Source organism: Drosophila erecta, unplaced genomic scaffold, assembly GCF_003286155.1.
Source record: "Drosophila erecta strain 14021-0224.00,06,07 unplaced genomic scaffold, DereRS2 tig00000000-arrow-pilon, whole genome shotgun sequence".
In the NCBI taxonomy this organism is placed as follows: Eukaryota; Metazoa; Arthropoda; class Insecta; order Diptera; family Drosophilidae; genus Drosophila; species Drosophila erecta.
This window is the reverse complement of record NW_020825194.1, coordinates 7771444-7797259: the sequence shown is the minus strand read 5'-3', so window position 1 is coordinate 7797259 and position 25816 is coordinate 7771444. Positions and strand designations below refer to the sequence as shown.

The 25816-nt window shown below is 46.8% G+C and overlaps 6 protein-coding genes across 24 annotated transcripts in view; 4 read left to right on the top strand and 2 right to left on the bottom strand.

Moving 5' to 3' along the window:
• The first annotated feature begins 24 nt into the window (after positions 1-24).
• LOC6554708 (set1/Ash2 histone methyltransferase complex subunit ASH2) lies at positions 25-3425 on the top strand. 2 transcript variants are annotated; one of them, XM_001981922.3, is made up of 7 exons: positions 25-260; positions 320-504; positions 565-909; positions 1858-2238; positions 2305-2585; positions 2800-3057; positions 3116-3425. In XM_001981922.3, the coding sequence occupies exons 1-7, from the start codon at positions 145-147 to the stop codon at positions 3218-3220; spliced, it is 1671 nt and encodes a 556-aa protein (XP_001981958.1). In that variant the 5' UTR covers positions 25-144; the 3' UTR covers positions 3221-3425. The 2 variants fall into 2 exon arrangements, with proteins under 2 accessions (XP_001981958.1, XP_015008909.1); XM_015153423.2 differs by lacking the exons at positions 25-260; positions 320-504; positions 565-909 and adding an exon at positions 1360-1596.
• A 9-nt stretch (positions 3426-3434) lies between these two features.
• LOC6554697 lies at positions 3435-5173 on the bottom strand. The gene is made up of 2 exons (XM_001981921.3): positions 5087-5173; positions 3435-4992 (listed from the first exon to the last, which is right to left on the bottom strand). The coding sequence occupies exon 2, from the start codon at positions 4632-4634 to the stop codon at positions 3456-3458; it is 1179 nt and encodes a 392-aa protein (XP_001981957.1). The 5' UTR covers positions 4635-4992; positions 5087-5173; the 3' UTR covers positions 3435-3455.
• Positions 5174-5176: 3 nt separating this feature from the next.
• Positions 5177-9469, top strand: LOC6554696 (CLK4-associating serine/arginine rich protein). Of its 2 annotated transcripts, XM_001981920.3 has the most exons (6): positions 5177-5534; positions 5622-7448; positions 7553-7646; positions 8393-8483; positions 8571-8676; positions 8733-9469. In XM_001981920.3, the coding sequence occupies exons 1-6, from the start codon at positions 5338-5340 to the stop codon at positions 9313-9315; spliced, it is 2898 nt and encodes a 965-aa protein (XP_001981956.1). In that variant the 5' UTR covers positions 5177-5337; the 3' UTR covers positions 9316-9469. The 2 variants fall into 2 exon arrangements, with proteins under 2 accessions (XP_001981956.1, XP_015008912.1); XM_015153426.2 differs by lacking the exon at positions 8733-9469 and having other exon boundaries at positions 5238-5534; positions 7553-7650; positions 8571-8648.
• Positions 9470-9725: 256 nt separating this feature from the next.
• LOC6554695 (bolA-like protein DDB_G0274169) lies at positions 9726-10396 on the top strand. The gene is made up of 2 exons (XM_001981919.3): positions 9726-10087; positions 10142-10396. The coding sequence occupies exons 1-2, from the start codon at positions 9794-9796 to the stop codon at positions 10298-10300; spliced, it is 453 nt and encodes a 150-aa protein (XP_001981955.2). The 5' UTR covers positions 9726-9793; the 3' UTR covers positions 10301-10396.
• On the bottom strand, positions 10331-11993 carry LOC6554694 (protoporphyrinogen oxidase). Its single transcript, XM_001981918.3, has one exon. It carries the CDS (start codon positions 11850-11852, stop codon positions 10425-10427), a length of 1428 nt encoding a protein of 475 aa, XP_001981954.1. The 5' UTR covers positions 11853-11993; the 3' UTR covers positions 10331-10424.
• A 601-nt stretch (positions 11994-12594) lies between these two features.
• LOC6554692 (calcium-activated potassium channel slowpoke) overlaps positions 12595-25816 on the top strand; it is a 46658-nt gene continuing 33436 nt past the window's right edge. For 9 of the 17 annotated variants that reach the window (XM_015153440.2, XM_026983949.1, XM_015153437.2 and 6 more), the window contains exons 1-5: positions 18198-19175; positions 19816-20154; positions 24770-24928; positions 25124-25235; positions 25533-25684. In XM_015153440.2, the coding sequence (XP_015008926.1) occupies positions 19128-19175; positions 19816-20154; positions 24770-24928; positions 25124-25235; positions 25533-25684 (810 nt within the window). In that variant the 5' untranslated portion in view covers positions 18198-19127. Of the gene's footprint in view, positions 12703-14562; positions 14984-15095; positions 15112-18197; positions 19176-19815; positions 20155-24769; positions 24929-25123; positions 25236-25532; positions 25685-25816 lie in introns of those variants that run through there. The other 8 variants (XM_015153460.2, XM_015153456.2, XM_015153458.2 and 5 more) reach the window with 5 other exon arrangements.

Below are 25816 nucleotides of genomic sequence, written 5' to 3'. Positions count from 1 at the left end.
ATCGCTCATAGGTGGCGTTCTGGTATTTGCAAACACACCATTTGTTTACCAGCCAACGGTCACTCTGGCCAGCCACCGAATTTCTTGCAGGCCGCAAATTTTTGTTTACATGCTGTTTGTTGACTGAAAATCTATATCATTGCCATGGAAGACAGCCAAATGGACACCAGCTCACCCACAGAGTCCAGCTCCGAAGTGAATTTCAATGCGGAGGAGGATAAATCGCAGGAAACGCGATCCGTAGCCGGCGTTTGTTACTGGTGAGCTCGTTGTATGGCCTTTGATTGGTCGGCCCCTCAATTGATAAGATTGTTTTTAGCGGCAAGGAGCGCAATCTCAACATTGTGGAGCTGCTTTGTGCCACCTGTGCTCGGTGGGTGCACGAGACCTGCGTTTCTTACCAACTCGGTAAGGGCAAACTTCTGCCCTTCATCACCAACTATGTGTTCGTCTGCAAAAACTGCTCTGCCAGCGGATTGGAGAGCTTTCGTAAGAGTCAGGCAAGTAAGTGCAAAGAAGCCGGCCAGACGTAACCCTCTTGGTAATGACAATCTCCATCGCCAGCCATATCCCAGATGTGCCACTGCGCCATTGCCAATATGCAGCAGGCGGCTTCCAGGGACGGACGTCGTCAGATACAGTTTAGCAAGGACAAGGAGATCATACCGTACATCGAACAGTACTGGGAGGCCATGACCACCATGCCGCGCAGGCTCACCCAATCCTGGTACAGCACCGTCCAGCGATCTTTGGTTAAGGATGTGCAGACTCTGTTCACCTACGAGGAGCACGCAGAATTTGGCGCTATGTACGGACTGTTCCATCAGGATCTGCGGATCATCAAGCCCAACTACGAGAGCATGAGCAAGAGCGGCGCCCTGCGACTCACCGACGATGGATATACTCAAGGTGAGTGTATTACTATTTTATAATCATGTAAGTAACTGTGTTTACAAAATAGCGCTATAATCTTGACCGCATGTGTTATCGAACCCTCGGGGGGAAAAGCTAAAGGAATTTTCTTTAGGCGGGCAAATTACACTGGCAACACTGGTCGTCCAGCTGATTTTGGCACAGTGGTTTTTGTGTCGTCTATTTCGCTGCCTATTCGCTCTCCCTATTTATCGCCGTTTGCGCCTAGCACACTCTCCGCAAACAAACAAGCACACTTCGCCGCTCCCTCTCGCATGCTCTTTCGCAAGTGTTTGGCAGAGTAAAGCAACAACTACTGGAAATCGCAATGCGGATCGTAGTTTCAGATTCGCACACACACACACGCGCAAGGAGAGAAAAGAGAGAGCCCCACGTAGTCAGATTGTGGGCGGGGCGAAGTGGGGTGGGGTGGGGCTGGCAGAGGCGCTCAACTTGGCTCATTCATTACAAACAAATAGTTACGCTTGGGGAACACTTCGTCAGTGTGTCAGTGTGCGTTTGTGTGTGTGTGTGTGATTCTCTTTCGGGGGAATTGATTCTGATTTGATTTTGAGCACTACGCAATTGCAAGACCCCCGCTCCTTCAGTTCCATTGCGACCTGCTCCTGCTCCAGCTCCTGCTCATTCCTCCCGCCATGGCGTCATCTTTTACGGACGAGGAGTGTAAGCCCGGAAACATCACCGCCTCGAACTTTGCCCACTCACCTACATATGTAGCTAGAATCAATTTCCATGGTGAAGGAATTTCCTTGGAAATAGCTTCTTTGGGGAGCATTGCAGATACGCCCCAAGATTTACTCCAAGCGTAGTGAATACTCCTCTATCACTATCACGCACTAGTTATGCTGTCTTAAGGACTATTGATTGTATTGTATTATTTTACTTATGGGATTTGTAACTAATGCTTTGCCCTCATGCTTCCAGCGACCCTCTCCAAAAACAATCGACAGAAAAGGAAATTCCCTGGCACGGATTCGGGACCCACAGGCAAGAAGGGTCGGCCCAGTTCCGATATTACGGCCAATGTAAAACTGCCACCACATGGCTATCCACTGGAGCACCCCTTCAACAAGGATGGCTATCGCTACATACTCGCCGAACCGGATCCACATGCGCCATTCCGTCAGGAGTTCGACGAAAGCTCCGACTGGGCGGGTAAACCCATTCCTGGCTGGCTTTACCGCACTCTGGTGCCCCACTCTGTACTCCTGGCGCTGCACGATCGGGCACCACAGCTAAAAATAAGCGAGGATCGGCTGGCAGTGACGGGCGAACGTGGATATTGCATGGTCCGAGCCACACACTGTAACGTTATATACATATTTATAGCTCCCTAAAGAAATCACATTTAAATCAATTCTTTTTTCCTAGCCGTGAACCGGGGATGCTGGTACTTTGAGATCACCATCGAAGAAATGCCCGAGGGAGCTGCCACGCGACTTGGTTGGGGCAGGGAGTACGGTAACTTGCAGGCTCCATTGGGATACGACAAGTTCGGTTATTCCTGGCGATCTCGCAAGGGCACGAAGTTTACCGAGAGCCATGGCAAACACTACAGTGAGGCCTATGTGGAAGGCGATACCTTAGGATTCCTTATAGAACTGCCAGAGGAGGCGTCGCTCGACTATCTGCCCAACACATTTAAAGATCGGGTAGGCTCAGATCGTTAATCTTCCTACAAAATTCTTGTTTTTCTCTTTTCTGATCAAACCAGATATATCTTTTGAATTGTAAAATGATGTAGGTCAACTTGATAATTAGCCTATATAATGCCTTAACCCTGTATTTGCATATTATTGTATCTTTACAAATCGACCCTCCCTAATTAGCAATCTTGTTCAATCTATTCATTCTTACATTCAACAGCCCCTGGTCAAGTTCAAGTCGCATCTGTACTACGAGGATAAGGACAAGATCACAGAAACCCTAAAGAATCTGCACATCCTGCAGGGCAGTCGCATCGAGTTCTTTAAGAACGGCCAATCTCAGGGAGTGGCATTCGAAGACATTTATGCCGGCAGCTATTTTCCGGCTATCTCGATACACAAAAGTGCCACGGTCAGCGTAAACTTCGGACCCGCCTTCAAGTATCCCGATGTGCTTGTCGAGCACAAAGCCAAGGGGGTAACATATCTTGATTTGTTCCCAGGAAGCTTAACATCTATTATACATTCCTCTCCAGATGCACGATCGCGTGGAGGAGCTGATCACAGAGCAATGTTTAGCCGACACCCTCTACCTCACAGAACACGATGGACGCCTGCGCCTGGATAATATGGGTCTTTAGTGGGATATGCCGTCACTTGCAGGAGTTTTAGAGAACTTTCGTCTTATAGGAATTTTAATTCGTTAAAACAAAGGATAAAATGCGTTATTTTTGTATGCTCTGTTCTTTGGCAAGCAGAACTTATATAAAACATTGAAAGGACTATCATCATACCTACAATATCTAGAATTTACCACTTTTAAAGCAGAAGAATAGTAAGAAAACACTCTTTTGAGATCAGTTTTATTGTTTGAGGTTACTTGAAGGCTTTGAATTTCGAGGCACTGTAGGGTATGTAAAAGGCGCTGCTGGGCGCAAATTCAGATCGCGGATGATGCACTGCCGCCGAGATAGAGCGCCCAGTGGATGGTGTATTGCTGGATACGCTGGTCGCTCCGAACGGATGCAGCGTGGAGCGGTTGGAGGAACTATTGCTGTGGCCGTGGCTGTTGTGTCCGCCGCCGCCGCTGGAGTTGCTCTGGCTCGAAGTGGCCGTGGTGGTGGCCAGCAAATCCCTGCTATGTCTGCCCAGATTAAGCGAGGGCAGCACTACCGCGTTTTTGTTGTTAAAGAAACGACTGGCGGCCATTGGCATGTGCCAGGCGGATGATCGATGGCTTTGATGTGGCAACACGGCAGACTTGGCCTGGTTTTGATGCTGCAGCTGCTCCTTCTGCTGCACCTGGGTTAGCTGAACGAAACTGCGGTTGTTGAGCAATCCCCGAAAGCGCCGGTTGGTGTCCAGCACATTTAGGATGGGCGGCATGCGCAGACGAGCCGAGGATTGGGTGGTGGCTGAGATGGGCAGCTGGGGCTGGTTCTGCTGGCTGCGCTGCCGTTTGAGGAGTCTAACCGAAACGGAGGTGACCCGCAAATCCCTGTCCAGTAGATCCACCAGCTTCCTCTGGCTATGACGCAAATAGGAGCGGTGATGAGGCTGCTCTGGTTCTTCTGCCTTGGGTGTGAGAAATCCATCCTCCGCCTCCTCATCATCGTCGTCGTCCAGGGAGTTCAGACTGAGATTTGAAATCGAGTCAATATCCTCCCGCGTCTGACTATCGAAGCTGTGGTGGCGCAGCGGTCGAGTCCTGCGGCCCAGCAGGCTGGGGAACTTTCGGTGCCAGTCGGCGATCTCGTTGCGCAACTCCGGCTCCTGAAGCTCAGCCAAGGGATCCTCCCCGCTCATCAGCCGCTCCACCCGCTCCCAGTCCAGCAGGTTCTTCTTGATGGCATCGTCCGCCCACGGAATGGAGCCCACCGAGCTGCGGTCAATGCTGCTCGAGGAGTAGGGCACATCCTGCAGGAACTCCGAGTCATCCGGATCGTCTTTATCCACTTCCTGTTCGTTGTTGTTATCGTTGTCGTTGTCCTTGCAAATGGCACCCTCATTGTCCTCCAAATCCGCTCCGAAATAGTAGCGTCTGTCTGAGGACATCAAAACTGCTCCAGAAAAACGAGCTTTACTCGTTCTGCCGTCGCTTTCCCTTCCCTGCTCCTTGATCCTTGCACTCGCAAATCCCCGTGGGTGTCCTTTCGATATATGTAGCTGTGCCTGTGCCTGTGGCTGTGGATGTGTTCCCCTTCAAAATCGATGCCGCAAAAGGCGGCGAGCGACAATTGTTGTGTTGTGGCCCATTCCAGTTTGGCTTGTTATTTATTGTCCTTTTGTTGTTTCCACCACCGACAAAAGGGCGCAGGCTCCACGGCGTTGCCAGTGTCGACCGGAAATAACGTTCGTTCGTTCAAAGTGGTTCAGAAAACCAAGCATAGAGGGTATTTTTTTTGGAGCTTAACTATTCAAAAACCAACAAGTATTCCGTTCACTTATTTTTAATAAAACCATAATAAGACTACGATTGGCAAAGCCACTGACAATACTTAACCTACTTAACCGCTTTTTCATTTTTTAAAATGTCCTGCCAAGCGTCTTCTATATATATCGATGTTTGAGTGTACATTGTATCGTTATTACGTCGCTGTATCTCCCACCACTAGTTCGGGGTTTTACAGCACGGTCATACTGTATATCGTTGGTTTAGCTGGTATAGGGTCATATTTTTGCCGGGCGTGCTAATGTCCTTTTTCTTGTGAAGCCAAGTCATTTGCCAGCCGGCGATCGCACGGAACACAAGTAGAGGATGTGGCACGAGGCGAGAAAGCAGGAGCGCAAGATCCGTGGCCTGATCGTCGATTACCGCAAGAGGGCGGAGCGGCGGCAGTACTTCTACGACAAAATCCAGGCCGATCCCACCCAGTTCCTGCAGCTGCATGGCCGGCGTAGCAAGATCTACTTGGATCCCGCGGTGGCCGCCGCCGGCGATGGAGCCGCAATCATGCAAGTGATATTCATTTGGAGCTTAAAACCCTCTACTTTCTCGTTGCGTGGCGACGTTTTTTGCTAAGTGATTTGTACTTTTTGCAGTGTGCCTTGGCAGGGTCAGCAGGACAACCTCATCGACCGCTTCGATGTACGCGCCCATTTGGATCACATCCCTACCGTGAACAAGGCCAACGCCGAGGGAGCGGATGGTGACTCTGAGCTGAGCCTCGAGGAGCGCCAGCTAAACTACGAGCGCTATCGCATCCTGGCGCAAAATGACTTTCTCAACGTCAGTGAGGATAAGTTCTTGCACCAACTCTACCTGGAGGAGCAGTTCGGGGCCAATGCCCAACTAGAGGCCGAGCGGAATCTGGCCAAGAAGAAGCAGAAGACGGGTGGAGCAACAATTGGCTACTCCTACGACGATACCGGCGATGCAGCGACTATTGGACCTCAGCCCTTTGGAGCCGCCAGTTCGGCTGTCATTGGTGGAGCGGCAGCTGCTGCGAAGGGGGAAAAGGGGGAAGGCAGTGATGAGTCCGATTCTGACATCGACATGGATGTGTCGATAGACATCGGCAAGCTGGATAACTCTCAAGCACACGAGCTTAACGCCTGCGGGCGCAATTACGGCATGAAAAGCAATGACTTCTTCTCACACCTCACTAAGGATGCTGACGAGGCAGATGCCCTCCGCATTGCGCGCGAGGAGGAGCAGGAGAAGATGCTGTTGAGCGGGCGCAAGTCAAGACGCGAGCGTCGGGCCCAGAAGGAGAGGAGGATCGCCAATAGACCATTCAGTCCGCCAAGCTATGCGGCTAAGGAGGACAAGGACAAAAAGGGTGGTGGTAAGGGCGGTGACAAGGAAAAGGAGGAGGACAGCGAATCGCGATCGCCTTCGCCCGCGGAAGCAGGTCCCGAGAAGATAACCTATATTACCTCGTTTGGCGGCGAGGACGAAATGCAGCCGCACTCCAAGATCACCATCAGCCTGACGAAGCCCGGTCTGACCCTGGGTGAATCGTGCATCAATGCTAGCAGCGGTGCGGCTATTGCCGCCGCCGCAGCATCCTCGGTTTCCTATGCTCAAAAGGTGAAAGATAATCTGGACAAGTTAAAAGTGATGAATGAGTCGTCCAAGCGCAGCAGACGCCGTTCCCGCTCGCACTCCCGCTCTCGTTCTAGGAGTGCCACGCCCTCAAGGAGTCGCAGTGGCAGTCGTCGGAGAAGTCGCCGCAGTAGAAGTTATCACAGAAGGAGCAGGACGCGTTCTCGTCGCCGGCGAAGGTACTACTCCAGATCAAGATCCAGGTCAAGATCTAGATCCCGCTCTATGTCAAGATCCAGATCTAGGTCTCGCAGTCGATCGCGCTCCGGTTCCTGGAAACGCTACAAGGCGCGCAGTCCAAGCTACAAGCGCTCTAGGAAGCGCTACTCCTATTCCTCTCGTAGCTCCAGTGGCAGCTCATACAGGCGAAGAAGTCGCTCCCGATCCCGCTCCGGCCGAAGGAGTCGGGTTAAGAAGAAGACCTCACCTCCGCCAGTGGCGACAGTGGGTGGTTATTGCCTAAATACCACCACCACTACTACTACATCCACTGTAACGGCGGTAAAGATGTTCCAGCAGCAGCATCAGCAGCAGCTGCAGGCCAAAGCAACGCCGCCCATGATCAGCTATCCCATACCTGCGCGAGTGCTCAATCTAAGCCAACCCATCACAGCTTCCGCTCCCGCTGCTGTGCAACCACAAGTGGTAGAGCCACCACCACCGCCACTGAAACGCTACTATGGCCGAAAAAGAGCCAACGACACGTCGTCTTCATCGTCGTCGGGAGCGGAAAACAGCGAAGGCAGCGACAACGAGGAGCAGCAACAGCCACAGTTGGAAAAGCGAGCTGAGGAGTCCGATGATATGGAAGTGGACACTGCGTAAGTTTGTGTGCTGCAGACAGTGGTAAAGTAGAACAGCCAAGGACTAGCGCCTGTATCCGTGTAATTGTAACCATTTTCTCATTAAGGAATCTCTCTTTCAGGTCGGAGCGTTCCCACGCCCTACAGCCGGCCATGTCGTCATCGAGCAGCACGGGTAATCAAACAGGCAAATATAGTTCTGCTACCGAAACCAAAGTCAGTAAGCAAAGCCAAGCGTGTCATGCCCCACCCAACTGGAGTACACCACAAAATTCACGTCTCAGCCTCCCGCTATCCGACATCCAATCCAATGAGCAACATTCGGACCCAAGCAGGCAGCACCGTGTTCTCGTTCCAAACCTGACTAGCAACCATCCCTGCATGTCCATTTGTTGATACATTGTTTTATGTCCCCCTTTTAATACCACTGCAGCAATTCAGTTGCGTTGAAATGCAATGTTGATTGCGATGCAATCAAGGATGCATTCACCACCCCATTGTATATATAAAACCATTGCAATTCCTGGCCGGTTTGTCTGCTTTTTCTTCAATCTGTTGCTATGCAATGGAGTTTCGTGATTCGTTCCCATGGGTTAAGTCTTTAAAAAATTTGAATTCTCACCAAAGCAAAATGGCACGAATAGAATCAGCTTGGTCATCTTACAGATACATATTTCAAGTTTTAATATAGAAATCTTTGATCCGAATCCAGTTAGATAAATTAATTAATTCTATTGAACTTGAAAGCATCATGCAAATTATAAGTCTGCACAGGTATTTGTGAGCTTCGGTTTTCGAAGCTAGCTTTTTCCTATTGTTAGTGAGTAGAAGTCCTAGACTGACAGCCCATCATGGACGCACTGACCACCCCCAATGCCTACCACACTTTCGACGGCCCCCACTGCTCCCTTAAAACCACAACAACATCCTGAGACTTGCTAAATAAGTATGTGCTTTTACAGGGCTCCGGACATCCGAGTTCTGGTGGCGGCGGACGGCCCAATCTGCGCGAGCGGCTTAAGAGAAAGATGCAGAACCTTTTGAACCGGCAATGTAAGCCAACTGGAGTGTAGTGTGATGTTCACCAAGCGCCTTCCTAAATCCCTTGAATTAGGTAATTAAGACTGAATTGTTTTGCAGATAAAGCCGATAAGCGTGCGGAAATCGAAAAGACAGAACGGGAACGACTGCAACAGCAGGAGCGCGAGGACGAGATGCGTGAACTGGCCCTGAAACTGCGCAGAAGGTGGGTATCTGGATGTGGTTGGCTCTGGCGGTCCTCTCACATTTACATATTCACAGGCGCCGTGAGCTGCGTCACAAGTACGGAACGCCCTCGAGTGGAAAGCTCTCGGGCAGCGAGGCGGAATCTGTGGGATCGGAAAGCCAGCTGGCAAAGTCCTCGTCGCGTCGCAGTCGCAGCCGTTCGCACAGTCGTAAGCGGTCGCCACCGCCGGATACACAGCACAGCAGACGCAGCAGCAGCCGAACGGAAAGAAGGAGACGCACAAGGACACCCAGTCCAAAGTACAATCGGAGGCAGCGTTCGCGCTCCCGAAGCGGAAGTCGCGTGGAGAGGAAGCGACGTTCCCACAGTCGACGGCGCAGTGGCAGTCGGGATCGGCGCCGTTCCCGTAGCCGGAGGAGTCAGTCCAGGAGGCGGAGGCAGCGGGATCGCAGCATTGAGCGGAATCGCGAGCGGGAACGGTACAGGCAGCAGCATCAGCACCAGCAGCAACAACAGCAGCAGCAGCAGAACGAAAGAATGCGTGTGCGTGACCGTGATCGTGAGGCGGATTACGGTCACGGTGGCGGCGGATCTTCGAATCGAGGACGCGTCGTCATCTCCGCCCCGCCAAAGCTCAAGAAACTGGTTGACTATTGATCCCGAAATCGCTGTGAAGGAGACGTTTTTCTATTCACTTGATTATACATTTGATATTCGCTCGATTGTTTATACATAGATGTACGATTTATTTCTGGAGCGTGTTTTGCGTTCACTGTTGATTCTGGCCCCAATAAAATATTTTTAGCGCATAGTATTATATTTGAAACTTTTAGGGGAGAACGCAGCATTAGTGTACATTACATTTACTTTTATTAAACATTTTGTATACCCTACTTGATAAGTTTTTTAAAAGATATATGTTGTTTTTTTTTTGTCCTTAAATGCAGAGCTGTATACGAAAGTAAACTAATGTAATTTTGATATTTTAATATATTTTGTATTAGCCGTTAAAACAGTCTTTTGAATAGTGGCAGTCGTATCGTTATCGATTGGTCGATTCTCCACTTGCACTTGGCAACCCTGTCTGGCAGTTGTTTATGTAATTGTAAACAGCTGTGCGAACTATACTGGAATCATGTTAAATTTCACTATTCGCCGACTCACTGGAGTTTCCTTAAGAAACCTGAATCAACTGACACCCACTATCACCAGCTTAGGACAGATCCTACCCAGAGCCACAATGTCGCAGGAGGCGGGACAGTATCCGCCCATCGAGTCTGCCATGCGAAAGGCACTTAACACGGAGCTAAAGCCGGTATTCCTGGAGGTCATTAACGAATCGCCCCAGCACAATGTCCCCAAGCGGTCAGAGTCACACTTCCGTGTCTTCGTCGTCTCGGAGAAGTTCAACGATCTGACCCTCATCAAGGTAAGCTTAATCGGTAGATTTCCGTTCTATTTATGAACAGGTTTTTTCCCTTAGCGTCATCGATTGGTTAATGACACGGTAAAGAATGCCCTGAAGGCAGCCGGTTTCGAGTTTATGCACGCCCTGTCCATTGAGGCCAAGACGCCCAAGCAGTGGGAACCGGAGCAGGAGCCGGAGAAGAGTCCGCCGTGCCTGGGAGGCCACGGCAAGTAAACCCAGAAGGAACAGAACTCAATTTCTATGTACAAAGGAACTACTTTACTACTCACAAAACCAGCTTACGCAAATACAACAGAATCACCAATGGAAGAGGTTGTGCTAGAAGGGAATGGTTGATTTAAGACAAGGGTATGCCCTCCACCTGTCGCCGGGCGGACAGGATAACATCGTTGATGCCCACGCCATCGTAGGCAGCTCCGCAGACGGACAGTGGCAGTTTGTAAGTCTTGATATAGTTCCGAATGGCCTCAACACGCCGCTTGTGGCCCACAGTGTACTGCGGAATGCACTTGTGCAGCGTGTGCACTCGACTGAATTTGGGTTCCTCGCGGATCTGCAGCATTTTCTGCACATGACTGGTGGCCAAGTCAAGGATCTGCTTGGGGCTGGGACGATCGCCGAACCACTGGTCGAACCAATGTCCACCCATCATCACGGTAAGCACAGTGTTCTCGCCCATGTCGAAGCAGCAGCTGTCGAAGATAACGCCCAGTAGAGGCAGCTTTTCCACTGGCGGCACTAGCAATCCAAAACCGTCCTGCTTCAGTAGTTTGCCCGGGAACTGCATGTTTACTACCAGCACATCCACGTAAGGAATGCTCAAAAGTTGGGCGCTCAGCGAGGGATGCTGCTGCTTTACCAGAGGCGCCAGTTTGTAGGCAGGGAGGGAGCTGACCACATGATCCACCGGCACTTCGGCATCCTTGATGTTCATCCGAACGCCAGAGCTGCTAAAGGTCAGATTTCGGCACTCGTTGCTAAGCTGCACGTTGACATCCCGCTCACCCAGATACTTTCGCATAGCTTTGGGCAGGTTCTCCAGTCCGCCTTGCAGCCCGTACATGGCCCACTTCTCCTTCAGCGCCTGCGCATACAGCTTGGGCTGTCCCTCAGCAAATAGTCCATCCTTGGTGTCCTTGGTCTTGTTCTTTTCGAAGCGGGAAATGAGTGCGCCCTTAAGCACTCCTCCATACTTCTGCTCCTTTTCAAAGAGTCCCTCCATCAGGAAGCGCACGCTTATCTCGCGCGCGTCTCCGGCGCAAATACCACAGATCATGGGGCTGATGGCGTAGTCAGCTATCTCCTTGCCAAACCGCCGCTCTGCGAAGCTGTAGATGCTCTCATCCTCCAGTTTGGCCTTTTTGCTTGCTGTGACCAGATCGCGGAGCACCGCTTTGTACAGCGGCTTCGTGAAGGGAGGCAGGACGCCGAAGAGACCCTTAGGACTGTTGGGCAGCATGCAGAGCTGTCCCTTGGCATACAGCATTCGGTTGCGGGCTGCCACATGACTGCGTCGAATGGGAGTCACCTCCAGCTTCAGCTCCTCCACCAGTTCTAACGTATTGGCTCCTGGCAATCCTACGGGGCGTATGGTTCGCGGCCCGCTCTCGAAGATGAAATTGCGATCCTTCCGATTCTCCGACCGCACCCATCCGCCCACACGGGGCGATGCCTCGTAGATGGTCAGCGGCTTTCCGAATCGCCGCAACAGGTAGTATCCGGCGGACAGTCCACTCAGTCCGCCTCCCAGCACGGCCGTCGTCATGGTCCTTCTGCTGTCCTTCTGGTATATCCCGAATCCCTCAGAGGATTCAGACTAGTTCTGGTTTGCAGACGGAGAAATCTATGCCGGCTTCGATCGTTCAGACCAAAATAAAACCAGGTGACATAACTATCGGTGGCAGATGAGGCTATCGATACGCTTTAATACCAAATTGCAAAGCTTGCAATCGATGTCATTGGCGCCGGAAAAGATTTGAATTTCATGATGATTCATTCTGAAGAAAATAAAAATGAATAAAGGTAAGTCAAAAATATATTATATACAAATTTATTATATTTAATGGGATAACTGCATCTGAAAGAATATTTAATAATCGAAACAAAGATTACCGTGTATTTATGCAAGAAGAAATTGTCTCGCATTTTTTAAATAATTTAAATTTTAAGTAATTTATGCATTGATAAGGGAATACAAATATGTACCAGTTCTCTTGGCCACAATTTCATCTCATTTGGCACGCAAATTGCACCTGTCCCAAAAGTATGCAATGAATTTAATCCGACATTCCTCATACGCCACGTGTGCATCGCAGAAAAGTTCACTTGCACCTGCATCGACACCATCACCATCGCCATCATCATCACCATCACCGCGGCACTGGGTCATTCATAGTGAATGGGTTTTGGCGCCAGTTTTGATGAATCGAACGAAGCGTCCAGCCCGCACCAACCGCAGGACTCCGAAAAGCTCCCAAAGACGAGCTTGGGCCGTGCGGAAGCACTTTGGGCCACCGATTTCCATGTCGTCGGAGTCGACATCGCGCAGAATTGTATACGCTGCTGACGAGAAAGGTTGGTCCTCGCGTTGGAGCGCGTCGCGTCTGGGTTTCTGGGTGTGTGAGTGAGTGGACTGTGTGGAGAAGTGCCTATCGCATATATGTATATTCACGGAGACCCATACACACACAGCCACACCACTTGGAAATGTGAAAAATTTTCAAACTGCGTTTGCCAATTACGGGGAAAATTGAGCAAAAACGGCTCAAAATCCGGGCCATTATCTTGGCCATTTGCGGAACGGCAATTGTGCAAAATTCGGTATCCGTTGAAAACGGGCTCAGTGAACGTGAAAATGTGCGACACACACACTTACAATGCAGGAAATTCAATTAATTAGTGACCGAGTGTGTGCGTGTGTGTGCGCCCCTTAAATAGCAATTGTTATTCGCGAAAAAAGTCTTGCATACATAAAGGAGTTCGCAAGTGGACCATCGCAAAGCTAAAGGAAAACTCTTTTGAACTATAGTTTTTCGCATTTCTTTTTTTTTTTTTTGTTACTTCTGCAGGTTTCCATTTAAAAGATACATTTGTTGAAGTCAACACACACAGACACACACACATGCGCATACGGCACAGTTTTTCGTTCGTTTTTAAAACGAGCACACCACAAGTTCCCCAAAACGAAAGGACGAAGGGACCCGACCCGATGATAAAGTCGATGTTCCAGGCCGGAGATACACTTGTATCGTTCGCCTGCCTTTGCCGCTGCTGGTGTTGCTGCTGCTGCTGTCATCGTCAATGTTATTTTTGTTGCTTCCTACTCGTCGTCCTTCGTGTGTCGCAGGATGCCTTGGTATATGTGTGTCAGTCAGTCACTGGCCGAGCGTGTGCGAGTGTATGCGTGCGAGAGCGTGTGTGTGCGTGCGCCAGGATACGCAGATACCCAGATACCTACACATGAAGCCACCAAATCCAGGCGAGTTCAATGCGCGGCCAGGACGAAGGACTAAGCTCTGTTTACATTGGCCCACGAATGCCCACTTCCAAGCCCCCGTTTTCCGACCGTTGGCGTGCGGTGGGAAATTGTGTCGCCTGCTTATTTATTATGGAAATGCAACTTTCATTTGACTCGGCATTTGTCCTGTTTCCATTGTTTGCGGCCACATTAGGCAGCTTGTTAAGCGCATGAAAGTGTGCGTCCTGCGGCTATGCGAGTGTGTGTGTGCGTGTGTGTGTGACACGAAGGGGAACTAAAAACTAGGGCAGTGTGTTTCCGTTTCAACGACATGCCGCAGGCGAAAGGACGAGTCCGCAGGACAGCAAAGCCTCGCTAATCTGCCATGAAATGAATAACTTAACAAGTTACCATTTCAATGTTTGCCACTAAATGTATTCCATTAAAAGAATATGCAAACGAAAGTCATAAATGAAAAGCATGTTGTATATTTCAAAAAATCCTAGTTTTTGGTACCACATTGCGTATGCTTAACCAAAATGTGCGACTTTCGCAGCCAAGGAAAAAGCTTTCAGCCTCACAAATTTCGGATTCCCTGCACCGCGCAGCCGCCAATACGCCATCAGCCAAAGTGAGAAATTGAGAGAACTCTCCGAGAATTCTCAGAGAACTGAGAATTTAAAAACAGCGAGAGGGCTGCTGATTTTGCTTTCAAGTCTGCTTCGCATCTTTATTTATTTATTTACTTGACACGCTTGGTTTTCCGGCTACGGAAAATGGTGATACAATGTCTAAAACAATATTTTTTTAATAAAATGCTCAGCAGCCAAATAAAACTGAAGGAACTCATTTAAAACACAAATATCATTGACAAAAGTCGGCGGTCGTAAAAAAATTAAAAACGCAAATAACTCTGACAGCTTAACTAAGAAATATAATTAATTACCGCGTTCGTCGCGCTGCCTTGGCAAATTAAATAGTATTTAAATTATCGCTCAACTCCATAAATCTCTTGCAGCTTAACACACAAGGAAAAATTTCGTGGGCAAACAAAGCTAAATAAGTTGTGAAAGGAAACATGAGCAGTGTGACTAAGCGCAGTTTCTAATTTAACCAAATTCCAATTCAAATTCACAAAACAAACTATCGATCAAAACGGCAAAGAAACAAGCAAACAAACCAAACGCACAATGAAACTGATAAGCCTAATGCAGCTGATAACACAATGAAACTCATCCACGGAGCCCAAATGCAATTATGAAATAATCAGCAATACACAATCCATCAGCAAGTGAGGAACATCCAGCCAGCCCAAGAATTTCCACGTGCAACATTGGCAAGCTGCAACAACCACAAATCGTCTACACATTGATGTGCGATTTGAGCGTGTGAATGTTGGCAGCCCTGGAGCCCTGCCTCGGTGGTTTAGCCAGTACTAGGTGAGTACTCCCAGTCCTCCACCCATTCGCCCAACACTGTTCCGATTCCCAATTCGATTGCACCACTACCACCTCCACCACCACCACAACATCCACACACTTTGCCGCTTAGAAACCCGAATATGAGAAGGGATAGCGAGGGGAAAGCCATCGCAGCCGCAAGATCCGCATCGAAACCCAGAAAGACCATCAACACCACATCAGCGAGCGGTCCGCCCGGAACGAACCATCATCAGACATGGCCAGCTGGTGCCCCAATTGCCACGAACTGCCACCGTTCTATCCGCCCATCACGCCAAAGGTAAAGCCCTTGATGTCGTACGTGATAAATCCACAGATAAATATTCGTACGCCACGCTTGTGAAAGACCATCTGAAATTGTAGAAATCACGTTAGCGGCTCCACTATGATCTGCATACGGAGTACTGGGGCTACCTTATCTGCAGCTCGTCAATCAATCAATCATGTTTCCATCGATAGTTTGCAGTGCTAACAGCTGCCATTCTTATCACAGTTTGCTCTACTTCGAACATATATGGCAGTGATCTTTAATCCTATCGCTTATCACTTTGTTTTGCATTTAAAAGAGCGAGCTCATTATATATTTACTCATTAAAGTGTAGGTGTTTCCCCTTGTAAACATTTTTGTAACACACAAATTATCTGTAAATTAAGTGTGCAACTTGGTGTAAAACGATACTGTAATTTTAAGATATTTGTACCATCTATTGTAAATTACTGTAAATAATCAAATCAGTGCTTAGAAGTTTATAATGTTTGGTTTATCCACTAGGTGCGAATGCTTTTCCATTTCTTGAACAATAATATACTTTAAGCTAAGTCCATTTTTATGTAGGAGTTTCAATGGCTTTCTTCTTGTGCTTAATCTAATCTTAATTATGCGATCCTATATTCCGCTTCTTACTTCGAGTTCGTTCGCTTCATTTAATAAATGGGATTTCCATCACTTTGGACACCCATTCGCCATGGGTCGCGTGACCTTTGGGAATCTAGCACACAGACCACCAAACACTGGACATTAAACAGAGAACCCAGAGACCACACACACATACACACACACAACGACCAAGTGCAGCCTAAGCCCTTTGGCCTTGGCCAATGTCCAATGTCCGATGGGAAAGAGAAAATAGCGGAGGGACCAGTGGCCGGCAATCAACGGACCCAATCAGCGGGCCAAGTGCTGGCCATAAATTGCTCAGAAAGTCGAAGGGTATTTGTCAGCTTCGTCAGTTGTCGCCGTCTTTGTGCCTTCCGAGCGTTTCGCTTTGACGGACATGCGTCAAGATATATAGAGCTGGTCAGGGGCTCGCCCACGCCCCCAAAATCGATAGTTCGCAATGTAAATTATTATCTAGCCACCGGCAGCCGTGTGACTTCATCCGTTTCTGGTCACAGAATGACAGGCAAATCGGCCCGGTGGCATAATTTATATCGTTCACTATCTTTAGCACCCGCATTCATAAGACGCCTACAATTCCAACGACTTGGTGCAGTATCTTTGAGCCAGTAAAGGCGGTTCGACCGAAAAAAGCATTCTCCATTTGGGCCAAAAAATAGAGCGACCAGTGCTTCTCATGTTATAAATAATTCATTCAACGCCGGCCACTGCATTTTCGCTTGGATCGATGAAAGTGCTCGGAAATTAATCCAAATACTAGAAAAAGGCAAGCAACTGAAATGTACGATACGTTTGAATGTGCTTATTTAAAGGAAACTTGATACCACCTCTAAATTCAATCCAACTTTGTGGGTGTGTTTACTTTTTTAATACAAATAAACGTTGAGTTGAGTTAGAAAGAATAATATTTATAAACGCCTCAAGTCTGACATAAAGTTCAAAGTTGAACCTATTCCGCATTAAAAATAACACCTCTAGTGGAACTTTACAATTTAACCCAAAAAAAAAAAAATTTTAGTAATAAATAAAAATTATAATAAACTTCATGACAATATTAATGCAGCTTAAAAACCATTCAGAACTTTGCAACTTATATTTTGAATTTCCTAAATATTACGTATACGCAATGACTGAGCTTAAATTCAAGGTAAATGCTGCTTAAAAATAGTCATCAAAAATTTAATTGAATTACAATTTTGCTCTTCTTCTCTATTTATAATTGCGTAAATGCAATGAAGCGAAGAACCTAACCGCCCAAGCAGAGCAAAAAAAAAAAAAATAGAGAGCAGAGAAAAAAAACGATACTGAAATAAAAACTATAAATAAAGTGCACGCCACTGGCTTATGATGAGCATGTTGATGATATGGGCTAGGATAGCAGTGCAGGGATGCGAGGGCTAAGGATGATGAGCAATTATGGCCAGTGGGGCAGCAGTGGAAAGTAGTGCAAAGTTGTGGCAGTGGCATGTGCAAACAAACTGGGCCAACTTGTTACCACGGCTGCCCCCGCAGGAAATAGCAAACAAAGCGCGTAAATTATGAAACGACAGCTAACTGGCGGCATGGCGTGACTCGCCCGAGTTAACTGTGGCAATGGCAGTAACGTTAACGTTCACGTTAACCTGCCGCCCACCCATTCACCCACTGTACACCACCCACTTTTTGGGGACGAGTGCTGCCCGGGGGCCATGGGGTCACAGAAGAAGGAATGCAAAAAGTGTGTGTATAGGCGCAGAGCACAAAACAAGAGACAAACCAAAATACAAAGGCGAATAGAAGCGAACTCATAATTTATTTATTTATATTCGGCCTGCCGTTGTCTCTTCTTCTTGTAACAATAATTCATTGTAGCCAACACACACGCATGTGCTGGCTGCCCTTGCCAAGGGTTCCACCCGAAATTTGCATCAATCGAACTTTTGATTCGAACATACCAGCATGAGATCGTAGAAAACTTGGCATTAACAGAGCTAGCAATAAAATATATGTGCTGCTTGCTAGAACAATCTTAACTTAACTTAAGATTAAAGTTAGACCAAACGTTGTAAATAAGAATCTATATAATTATAACATTTAGCATAATAACAACTTCACATTTTCTCTCCTTGAATTAATTTTTCTTACACATCATAATCCTTGAAATCTTTTGGTTCTGGATGCCAAACGCTGCACAAAGTCCTTCAAATCCAGGCAGCCATATTCATGAGGGTCCTTAGAATTCATTGCAACCCCACAGTAAGGGTATATCCGCTTTATTCCAATACCCAATTGAATTCGCCTTGTCTTGGCGCTGCCTTTTAATTAAATTCAAGTTTGTCGCCCGTCCTGACACTTTTCGCGGTCAGCCATATAGCCGTATAGCCGTACAGCCGTACAGTCCGCCGGAGAGCGAGAGAGATGGCCGGAGAGTGGGTGAGCCAGAAAGAGAGAGGGAGGGAGAGTGAAGGCCCCCAAGGGGATATAGATAGATAGGAGCGGGCTCTTCGTAATCGTTGGAACCGTCCCGATGGCACTGGGGCAATTGGAAAACGGCTCGTTCAGTTGGTGGACGCCAGTTGTGCGGTTCGCTCGGTGCCTCCTTTTGATTCAGCTCGATTCTAGACTAGAATCTAGAATCGCGTGCGTGCCGCGTCGTTCGTGTGACATCCCCCATATATATAGTAATATATACATATACTATACGCATGTATATCTGTGGCCCCGTCCCCACCCCCAAAAGTTCGTACAAATTGCAAATTCACATGCGTATGTGCAGTGATTCACCGAATGAGTGCGTTGGCCTCTGGCCGAGAGTTGTGAATACCCAGTGAATACCCCGTGAATGGCCAGTGAATGCAGGCTATAGCCACAACTGTAATCAGATTGTATACGTGTAGTTATGGAATTCGGTTCTATGGATCGTAAGATCGGAGCTGTGTAGTCGGCCTTTGCCCAGTGTTATGAGCACTTTTGTCGCCGTGCGTGTGTCGGAGGAAAAGATCACTTTAAAAATAACAGATTTGTTTGATGCTATTTATAATAGGCGGGCCAAGTTTTCGTTCCGTTTCGCATTGTGAGGCTGAGGCCTTTGGGTGTTCAGCGATCTCGGTGGATCATTCGTATCTTTCGGATTTCCCAGCGTCTTTTATTCTCTGGCACTCGCCTGCACTTGAACGCCATTCGAATATCGCGGCAATATTAATTTGACAGCGTTTGTGTGCCAGTGTCGCAATGTAAACAGCCAAAATGGCAAGCGGTTTGATCGACACCAATTTCAGCAGCACATTGACAAATGTAAGGATTGCACACAGAACACACTATGTGCCCAATGCACAGAGAGAATTTGGTAGCAATATGTGTAGAACAATATACAAGTAGTGCCATTATAATAAACAGAATGTAAAACAGAAAGCTGTTCAAGCAAAATAAATATAATTTAATTTTTAGCTACATATTAAACTTAAGGAATATACAACCAACCCCATAGATTATGAATAAGTAGGAATAAGTAACCACATGGAACTGCATATTTCATTACACAATACTGTAAAATGTCATTATTATTTTGCGCTTTCTTCTTGGTGTGTGCACAAGTGAATACAGTTTTCGGCTAAACAAACTAGAGACATTTATTCATGAACTCATTTCATTTATGCGCACCCTTGGCCAGGCGCAAATTTTGTTTACATTCGCCAGCGTCGCCAAGTTGAGAAGAGTATATAGTGTTAGTGTATATATATAAGATTGGATTGCGGCCGAGTGGCTTCATGCGGGTATAGAAGGCGTTTCGCCGATTTCAAATGTCAAGTGTATGACGTAAACAATGTTTCCGCCAGTTATCGTATTGATTTATGCTAATTATAGTTAGCTAATTGCCAGCACACTGCAACCGAACTAATTGCTACCGCTTCTCGAATATATATTGTAATTGCAGGGGATGTCGGGGTGTGATCAAAGCACTGTCGAATCATTGGCCGACGATCCAACAGATTCACCATTCGACGCCGATGATTGTCTCAAGGTGCGCAAGTACTGGTGCTTTCTGCTGTCCAGCATCTTTACATTCCTTGCTGGCCTGCTCGTGGTGCTACTATGGCGAGCCTTCGCCTTCGTCTGCTGCCGCAAGGAGCCGGACCTGGGGCCCAACGACCCCAAGCAGAAGGAGCAGAAGGCCTCCCGCAACAAACAGGAGTTCGAGGGCACCTTTATGACAGAAGCGAAAGACTGGGCTGGAGAGCTTATCTCGGGTCAAACAACAACTGGTCGAATTTTGGTGAGTGCCCTCCCTTTGGACATGGTCCATTTATCATTTATGAGTGCCCCCCTTCTTTGTTTGCTGTGGAAATTTGCCCAAGCATATGGTCACATTGCTGCACTGTGGGAAATAGTGGCGTATTCTAATGATGGAATCTATGGAAAATCCAAATAAATTAGAAAATATTGCAGAGAATTGTTAGCATCTACAGTGGAGTTAATGATCCAATACGTCCAATGATTAACGTACTTTAGTTGTAATAACTTGTGGAGAGACCTTCGTTACTACTCCGTTGCTACATGGAATGTTCCTTGAAGAAGCCTTTTTATGGGAAGGCCTTATTGTATATAAAGATAATGGTTTCCGTCTTACAAGTTTAAAGTATCTTTTGGCTAAGTAGAGAGAAGGGTATCTGTGTCTGCATGAAGTAGAATCTTCGAGAAAGTATGTTCGTATAAGCAATGCATTCCTAGAAGTTCAGTAAGCAAAGTCAACCCACTTGCCATAAGAACTTATTAATTTCTCCAAGTGCCATCCCTTCGAATGCCAAAACCCGCTGAATTATTCAGAGATCGAGTGGGTATATGGGTGCCACTAGCAAGGAAAACATTGAGGTGTCCTTGTCCATCGTTGCAGCTGGCGAAAGTGCCGTCGCCATGCATTTGGAGCAGTTTCCAGGCACATTCTCCTCCATGCCTCCATGTCCATTGGCTGCCACTTGCGTGTGTAATTTGTTTGCGATTGCTGAACTGCTGAATCGGTGGACTCGGTGGACTCGGGGCAGCCATTTCATGTCAACAACGGAAGCAGCAAAGTAAATGCGCCATTTCCACGTACAATAACTACATGAGCACAAAGTGGGGGAGAGGTGGGTGCAATTGGGGGTCTTTCAATTACACTATGCCTGCGTAGGAATTAACTTCAATGGTTTTGTGGTTCTCGCCCACTTCCCTCACAACAGGTCGATGGAAATCGTTTGTTTGTCCAAATATTACGCATACCTCATGGCGTACCGTCCCATCAATTAACTTGCCTTAGTTAATTACTCACACTGGCTCAGCGGCAATTTAGTGGGTCTTATTGGGCATTGTGGCTTAATGCGCTCGATAAGTATTTCTAGATTTGATGTTGCCGACACTTTGAGTGCGAGCTTATCAGCTGAATTTTTGCATTTGTCTGGGGGACTTTAGGTGGGAGGAATAGCGCTGTCATGTGTGTATGGTAAATCCTCTTTGAATGTATAAATATTCTCATTGATAAAAAACACGGTTTTATGTATAGTTGTGAATTAATTAGAATTATTATACATAAATCTAGTAGCAGTTGCTTCTGGAACTTGTTATATCATTTTTTGTTCTTTCATTTCTGCCGAACATGCTATTCTCTGTACGATAAGCCTTGTTACAAGTAAAGTTTGATTGCCTGTTCGCAAGTCTTTGAGGGAGCAGGATTCTTTGGCAAAAGTGACAAGCTCTGTCCGATTGTAAGGGGTCAAGGGTGGGACATCCATAACCTTGCACCACGCATCCTGCCCTCCGCCCAATCCTCGCCAGGCAGTTCAGCGCTGCCTCCTTGTCAACTGGCGCACAATGGCGCAGCGGTGGGTTGCGATCATTGGCATGTAGCATGTGCTCCCGCTTTTCCGATTTTCCCATTTTCCGACCGCCCGCCGAGTGGTGCGTTGTGTCTGGCACACTTATGGGTTTGTTGGTTACTTTATTTTATATTGAAATATTATTTTAAAATATTTAGTTTTCAGTTGATTAGCTTCTCTTCAGATCCTATAAATAAAAGTGCCTCTTTCAGCCAATTGGAACTTTGGGCTTATAAAGGGAAGCGGGCTCCGAGGAAATGATGTATGCATATGCCTTTGGGTGGGATTCAGTGGAGGAGTGGGTGGGGTTTGCCCGAGGAACCACAACAAATAACAGTAAATAATATGGCAAATGCCAGGATAGAAGCCGTTTGAAAGGAAAATGCTACCAGCAGGAAAATCGATGAAACAGCGCGCACATTTCCACTTTCACCCGCTGCGGAGTGGGGTTAAATGTGGGAGGAGAGTGGGCTGAGTGGGTGGCAGATTGTGAATGTTTATTACCAGGCCTAGTCACCATACACTCGTAGTTGTGTGCCGGGCTTTGGCAGCCAATTGGCTTTGCTGTTTGGCAGACAGCGTCGAATTTCCTTTCCCTTCCCGTTGTTACGATGTGTACTGCGGTGCAGCTGCTTTCGGAAAAGTCCTTTCGCCTTTCGTCCTTTCGTGTGGCGCCCCTTTTTGGGTGTTGTTTATCCTTGTTGTTGGGCGTTGTTATTGTGGCTGGCAAAATGAATGGCTTGCCATTTGGATATTACACAATTCGTGCCTGCTGTTTCCCTTTTTTTATTTTTGGCAGTTTCCTCCACTTTCTCCGAATCGCTTTGGCTTATTTCAAGATAGCGAAACCCTGCCATTTGTTATCCGCTTTTATTGAACTATCCATGCAACTCTAAGCGGATTGAAGCCCTGCTGCAGGTGCTAATTGGCTTTGGTATGCGCGTTGCACTGTGACTCCAATGCGGAAGTCGTCTGAAAGAGCTTAAATCCCAGCACTTGCCACCCATCTACGCCCACATCAGATTGCACTTGGTCACGCCACATATATGAGTGCTGGAAAAGCTGAAAAAGAAAAACATAAACAGTGAACCCATAACATTTTAAAGTGCTGCACGCAAAAGAAAAAAGTGAAATTTATGTGAAGCAGATGTGCCACAGATATACATTTCAATTTTAAGAGTACAATGAAAAACTACTTGATTTTGGTTTGATCGATTTAAGCAACTATAAATACTATCTACAAAGCTATCAAGTGTTTTAATGACTTAATTATTGGAGTTTACTGCGCCGTGCATTCAGTTAAATACATTCAATCCGTTGGCTCTCAAACAAATTGCTGTATTTGCGGCATTATGGCCAGGACAAATCGCATTCGAGCTTTTTGCAGAGGAGCCAACAAATCGAATTGAAATTGTTATGAGTGGGACACGTGTTTTCTCGCCTCGTGACCCAGATACCCAGAATCGCGCTGATGCAATTTGATGGCAGCCAGGACTTAAGTGCTTTTCTCTCTGTGAACTCAGCTGCTCCGAGTGATTGACCCAGTTTTCATGCTCCCCGGCCATTGGGCCATTGGGCATGCCAAGTTGGGGGAAAGTGGGTATGGTGGCTTAGGTTGGGTTGTGTGACAGTGAAGACGTCAGAGAAGAAGTTGCCGCCATATTGAAACCTGCATTTATTACCTTTTGTCCGTGACGTCAGATAACCGTGTGTGGTGTGGGGTTTCATTAGGCTTCCGTTTCCGACATCTTGGGGATCAGGGTGGTGGCTAATGAAAGTGTCAGTTGCCCGGCACCACATGACGTATACGCAATGCCAGCAATGTGGGGAAAACTCGTTGCAATTTACTTGAAAATTCTAGTCTGTCTACTGAGATTGGCAAAGTTTTTCGTGCTGGCAAAAACTTTATTGCGCAACTAACAAGTTCGTAAGGAGATTTTGTGTTTGTGTAATTTGCATGCCAAGAAAAAGCCGCAGAGCAAGAATAATGAGTAGTCCGACCGGGCCAAGACATTTCAATTTATGGCCCTAAGTAAATAGCTTGCGTGCCGGTTTCGTGCCAAATTTAGCTTTTCCTTCTCTTCTCTGTGGCACTTCGCTTTCGATTATCCACGTAATTACGAAACGATAGCACCGACAATTACAATTACAATTGCATTGGCATTATGTATGGGAATATACCCTGTACCCATCTACTAAACATACATATAAAGAAAGTGCAGCCAGCTCAAGTTGAACTACCTCGTTTGGCCTCTACGAAAGTGTTGTTTTCAGTTGGCACACAGCGCTGGCATTTAGCTAGCCAACTCCCTCAGAATTTCATCCTTCTCGGAAATTACCTTGTAAAACTTTCATGACTGCCGCAGATTTATCAACGGGTTGGGTCCGACTAATTGCCCCAGCAGCCGCGCATTTTCTGGCCGGACATCGTCCCTTCGTCCTTTAGTCCCTTAGTCCCTTAGTCCCTTAGTCCTTTCGCCATGAATCAAATGATCCGTAAGAACCGGAGTCCGTGGCCTGTGCCAAAGTGTGCAATTAAAAATGCACATTACTGCGGTTTTCCCTCTTTTTGCCCCACCAAAGGAAAGGACCATTTCCGATTATCCTTTTCCTTCAGGCCACCGCTTTTCATTCCTTGCCTTTTGCTTTTGCTTTTCCATTTCCAATTTCCGTTTTTGGGTGGGGGAGTGGGCTGCTGTTGAGTTCAATGAAGCGTTCGAATGCGGTTGTCATCTGACAAGGCCGTGATTTATGGCACAGAAATGTAGCAGCTGCTCATATTTGTAAGGCAGTTGTGTGTGGGTTTATTTTATAACAGCCAATGAATTTATGAGTTATTAAATGAGCTTGCTGTTCTCTTAAGCAGAATAACTCATGTCATGTGCGGTTCTTTAATTTACAAAATCGATAAGGGATGTCTCCCTTATGGCTGATGAACAAAATATGTTTTATAGCGATTATTTATAAGCTGCGGAAGAGCTGTAATTTAATGTGGTTTGTAATGATGCCTTTTAATTATGTTTCCATTTTCTCTTGCAGGTCGTACTCGTATTTATACTCAGCATTGCATCCCTCATTATATACTTTGTTGATGCATCTAGCGAAGAAGTCGAAAGATGCCAAAAGTGGAGTAACAACATTACTCAACAGATCGATCTCGCATTCAATATATTTTTTATGGTTTACTTTTTTATACGAGTAAGTTGCCGACGGCCAATTAGACAGACAGACACACACACACTGACACACTGACCACACCAGCGCACACACTGAGTTGATTTAAGAATTATTTGAATCAATTGGTCTGGAGCGATGATGATTTTGGTATTTTGATTTATGCGATAAATTCTTAAAAACTCTTTCGTTTTTTTTAATCTGACAATCTTCTTACAGTTCATAGCGGCGTCCGATAAGCTTTGGTTTATGTTAGAAATGTACAGTTTTGTAGATTATTTTACAATACCCCCGTCCTTCGTATCAATATATTTAGATCGAACATGGATCGGTAAGCGAAACAATCCCTCTCAAATTAACCTATCCCAATGAAATTCCAAAATGTTATATGCATACAAATCGGTGTTGCTCAAGATTGGAAATCAATCAGATTCCCAAGTGTATATAGATATCCTTCACACACACACACACACACAGTCACTATGAAACACAGAAACAGCCACACAAAAACAGCCAGACCCAAAAAACAGTGTCCTGATCGATTTGTATGCATGCAATGTGCCTTACTCTACATGAAACATCCGCCTGTATGCAATTGTGTATATACCTTGTGTATTATCGTGAACAGGTCTTCGATTTCTTCGAGCGCTACGTCTCATGACTGTTCCAGATATTTTACAATATTTAAACGTACTAAAAACATCGAGCTCCATACGCTTGGCTCAACTAGTATCAATTTTTATATCCGTGTGGTTAACAGCAGCGGGCATTATACATCTGGTATGTAGAAACACACAAACACATAAGCACTCACACACACAAACACTCGACACACATACACGCACGCGCGATCGGTTGTGCCTGTGTGGGTGACTCTGTGGTGGGCTTGCAGCGTGTGCGAGGAGCCAGTCC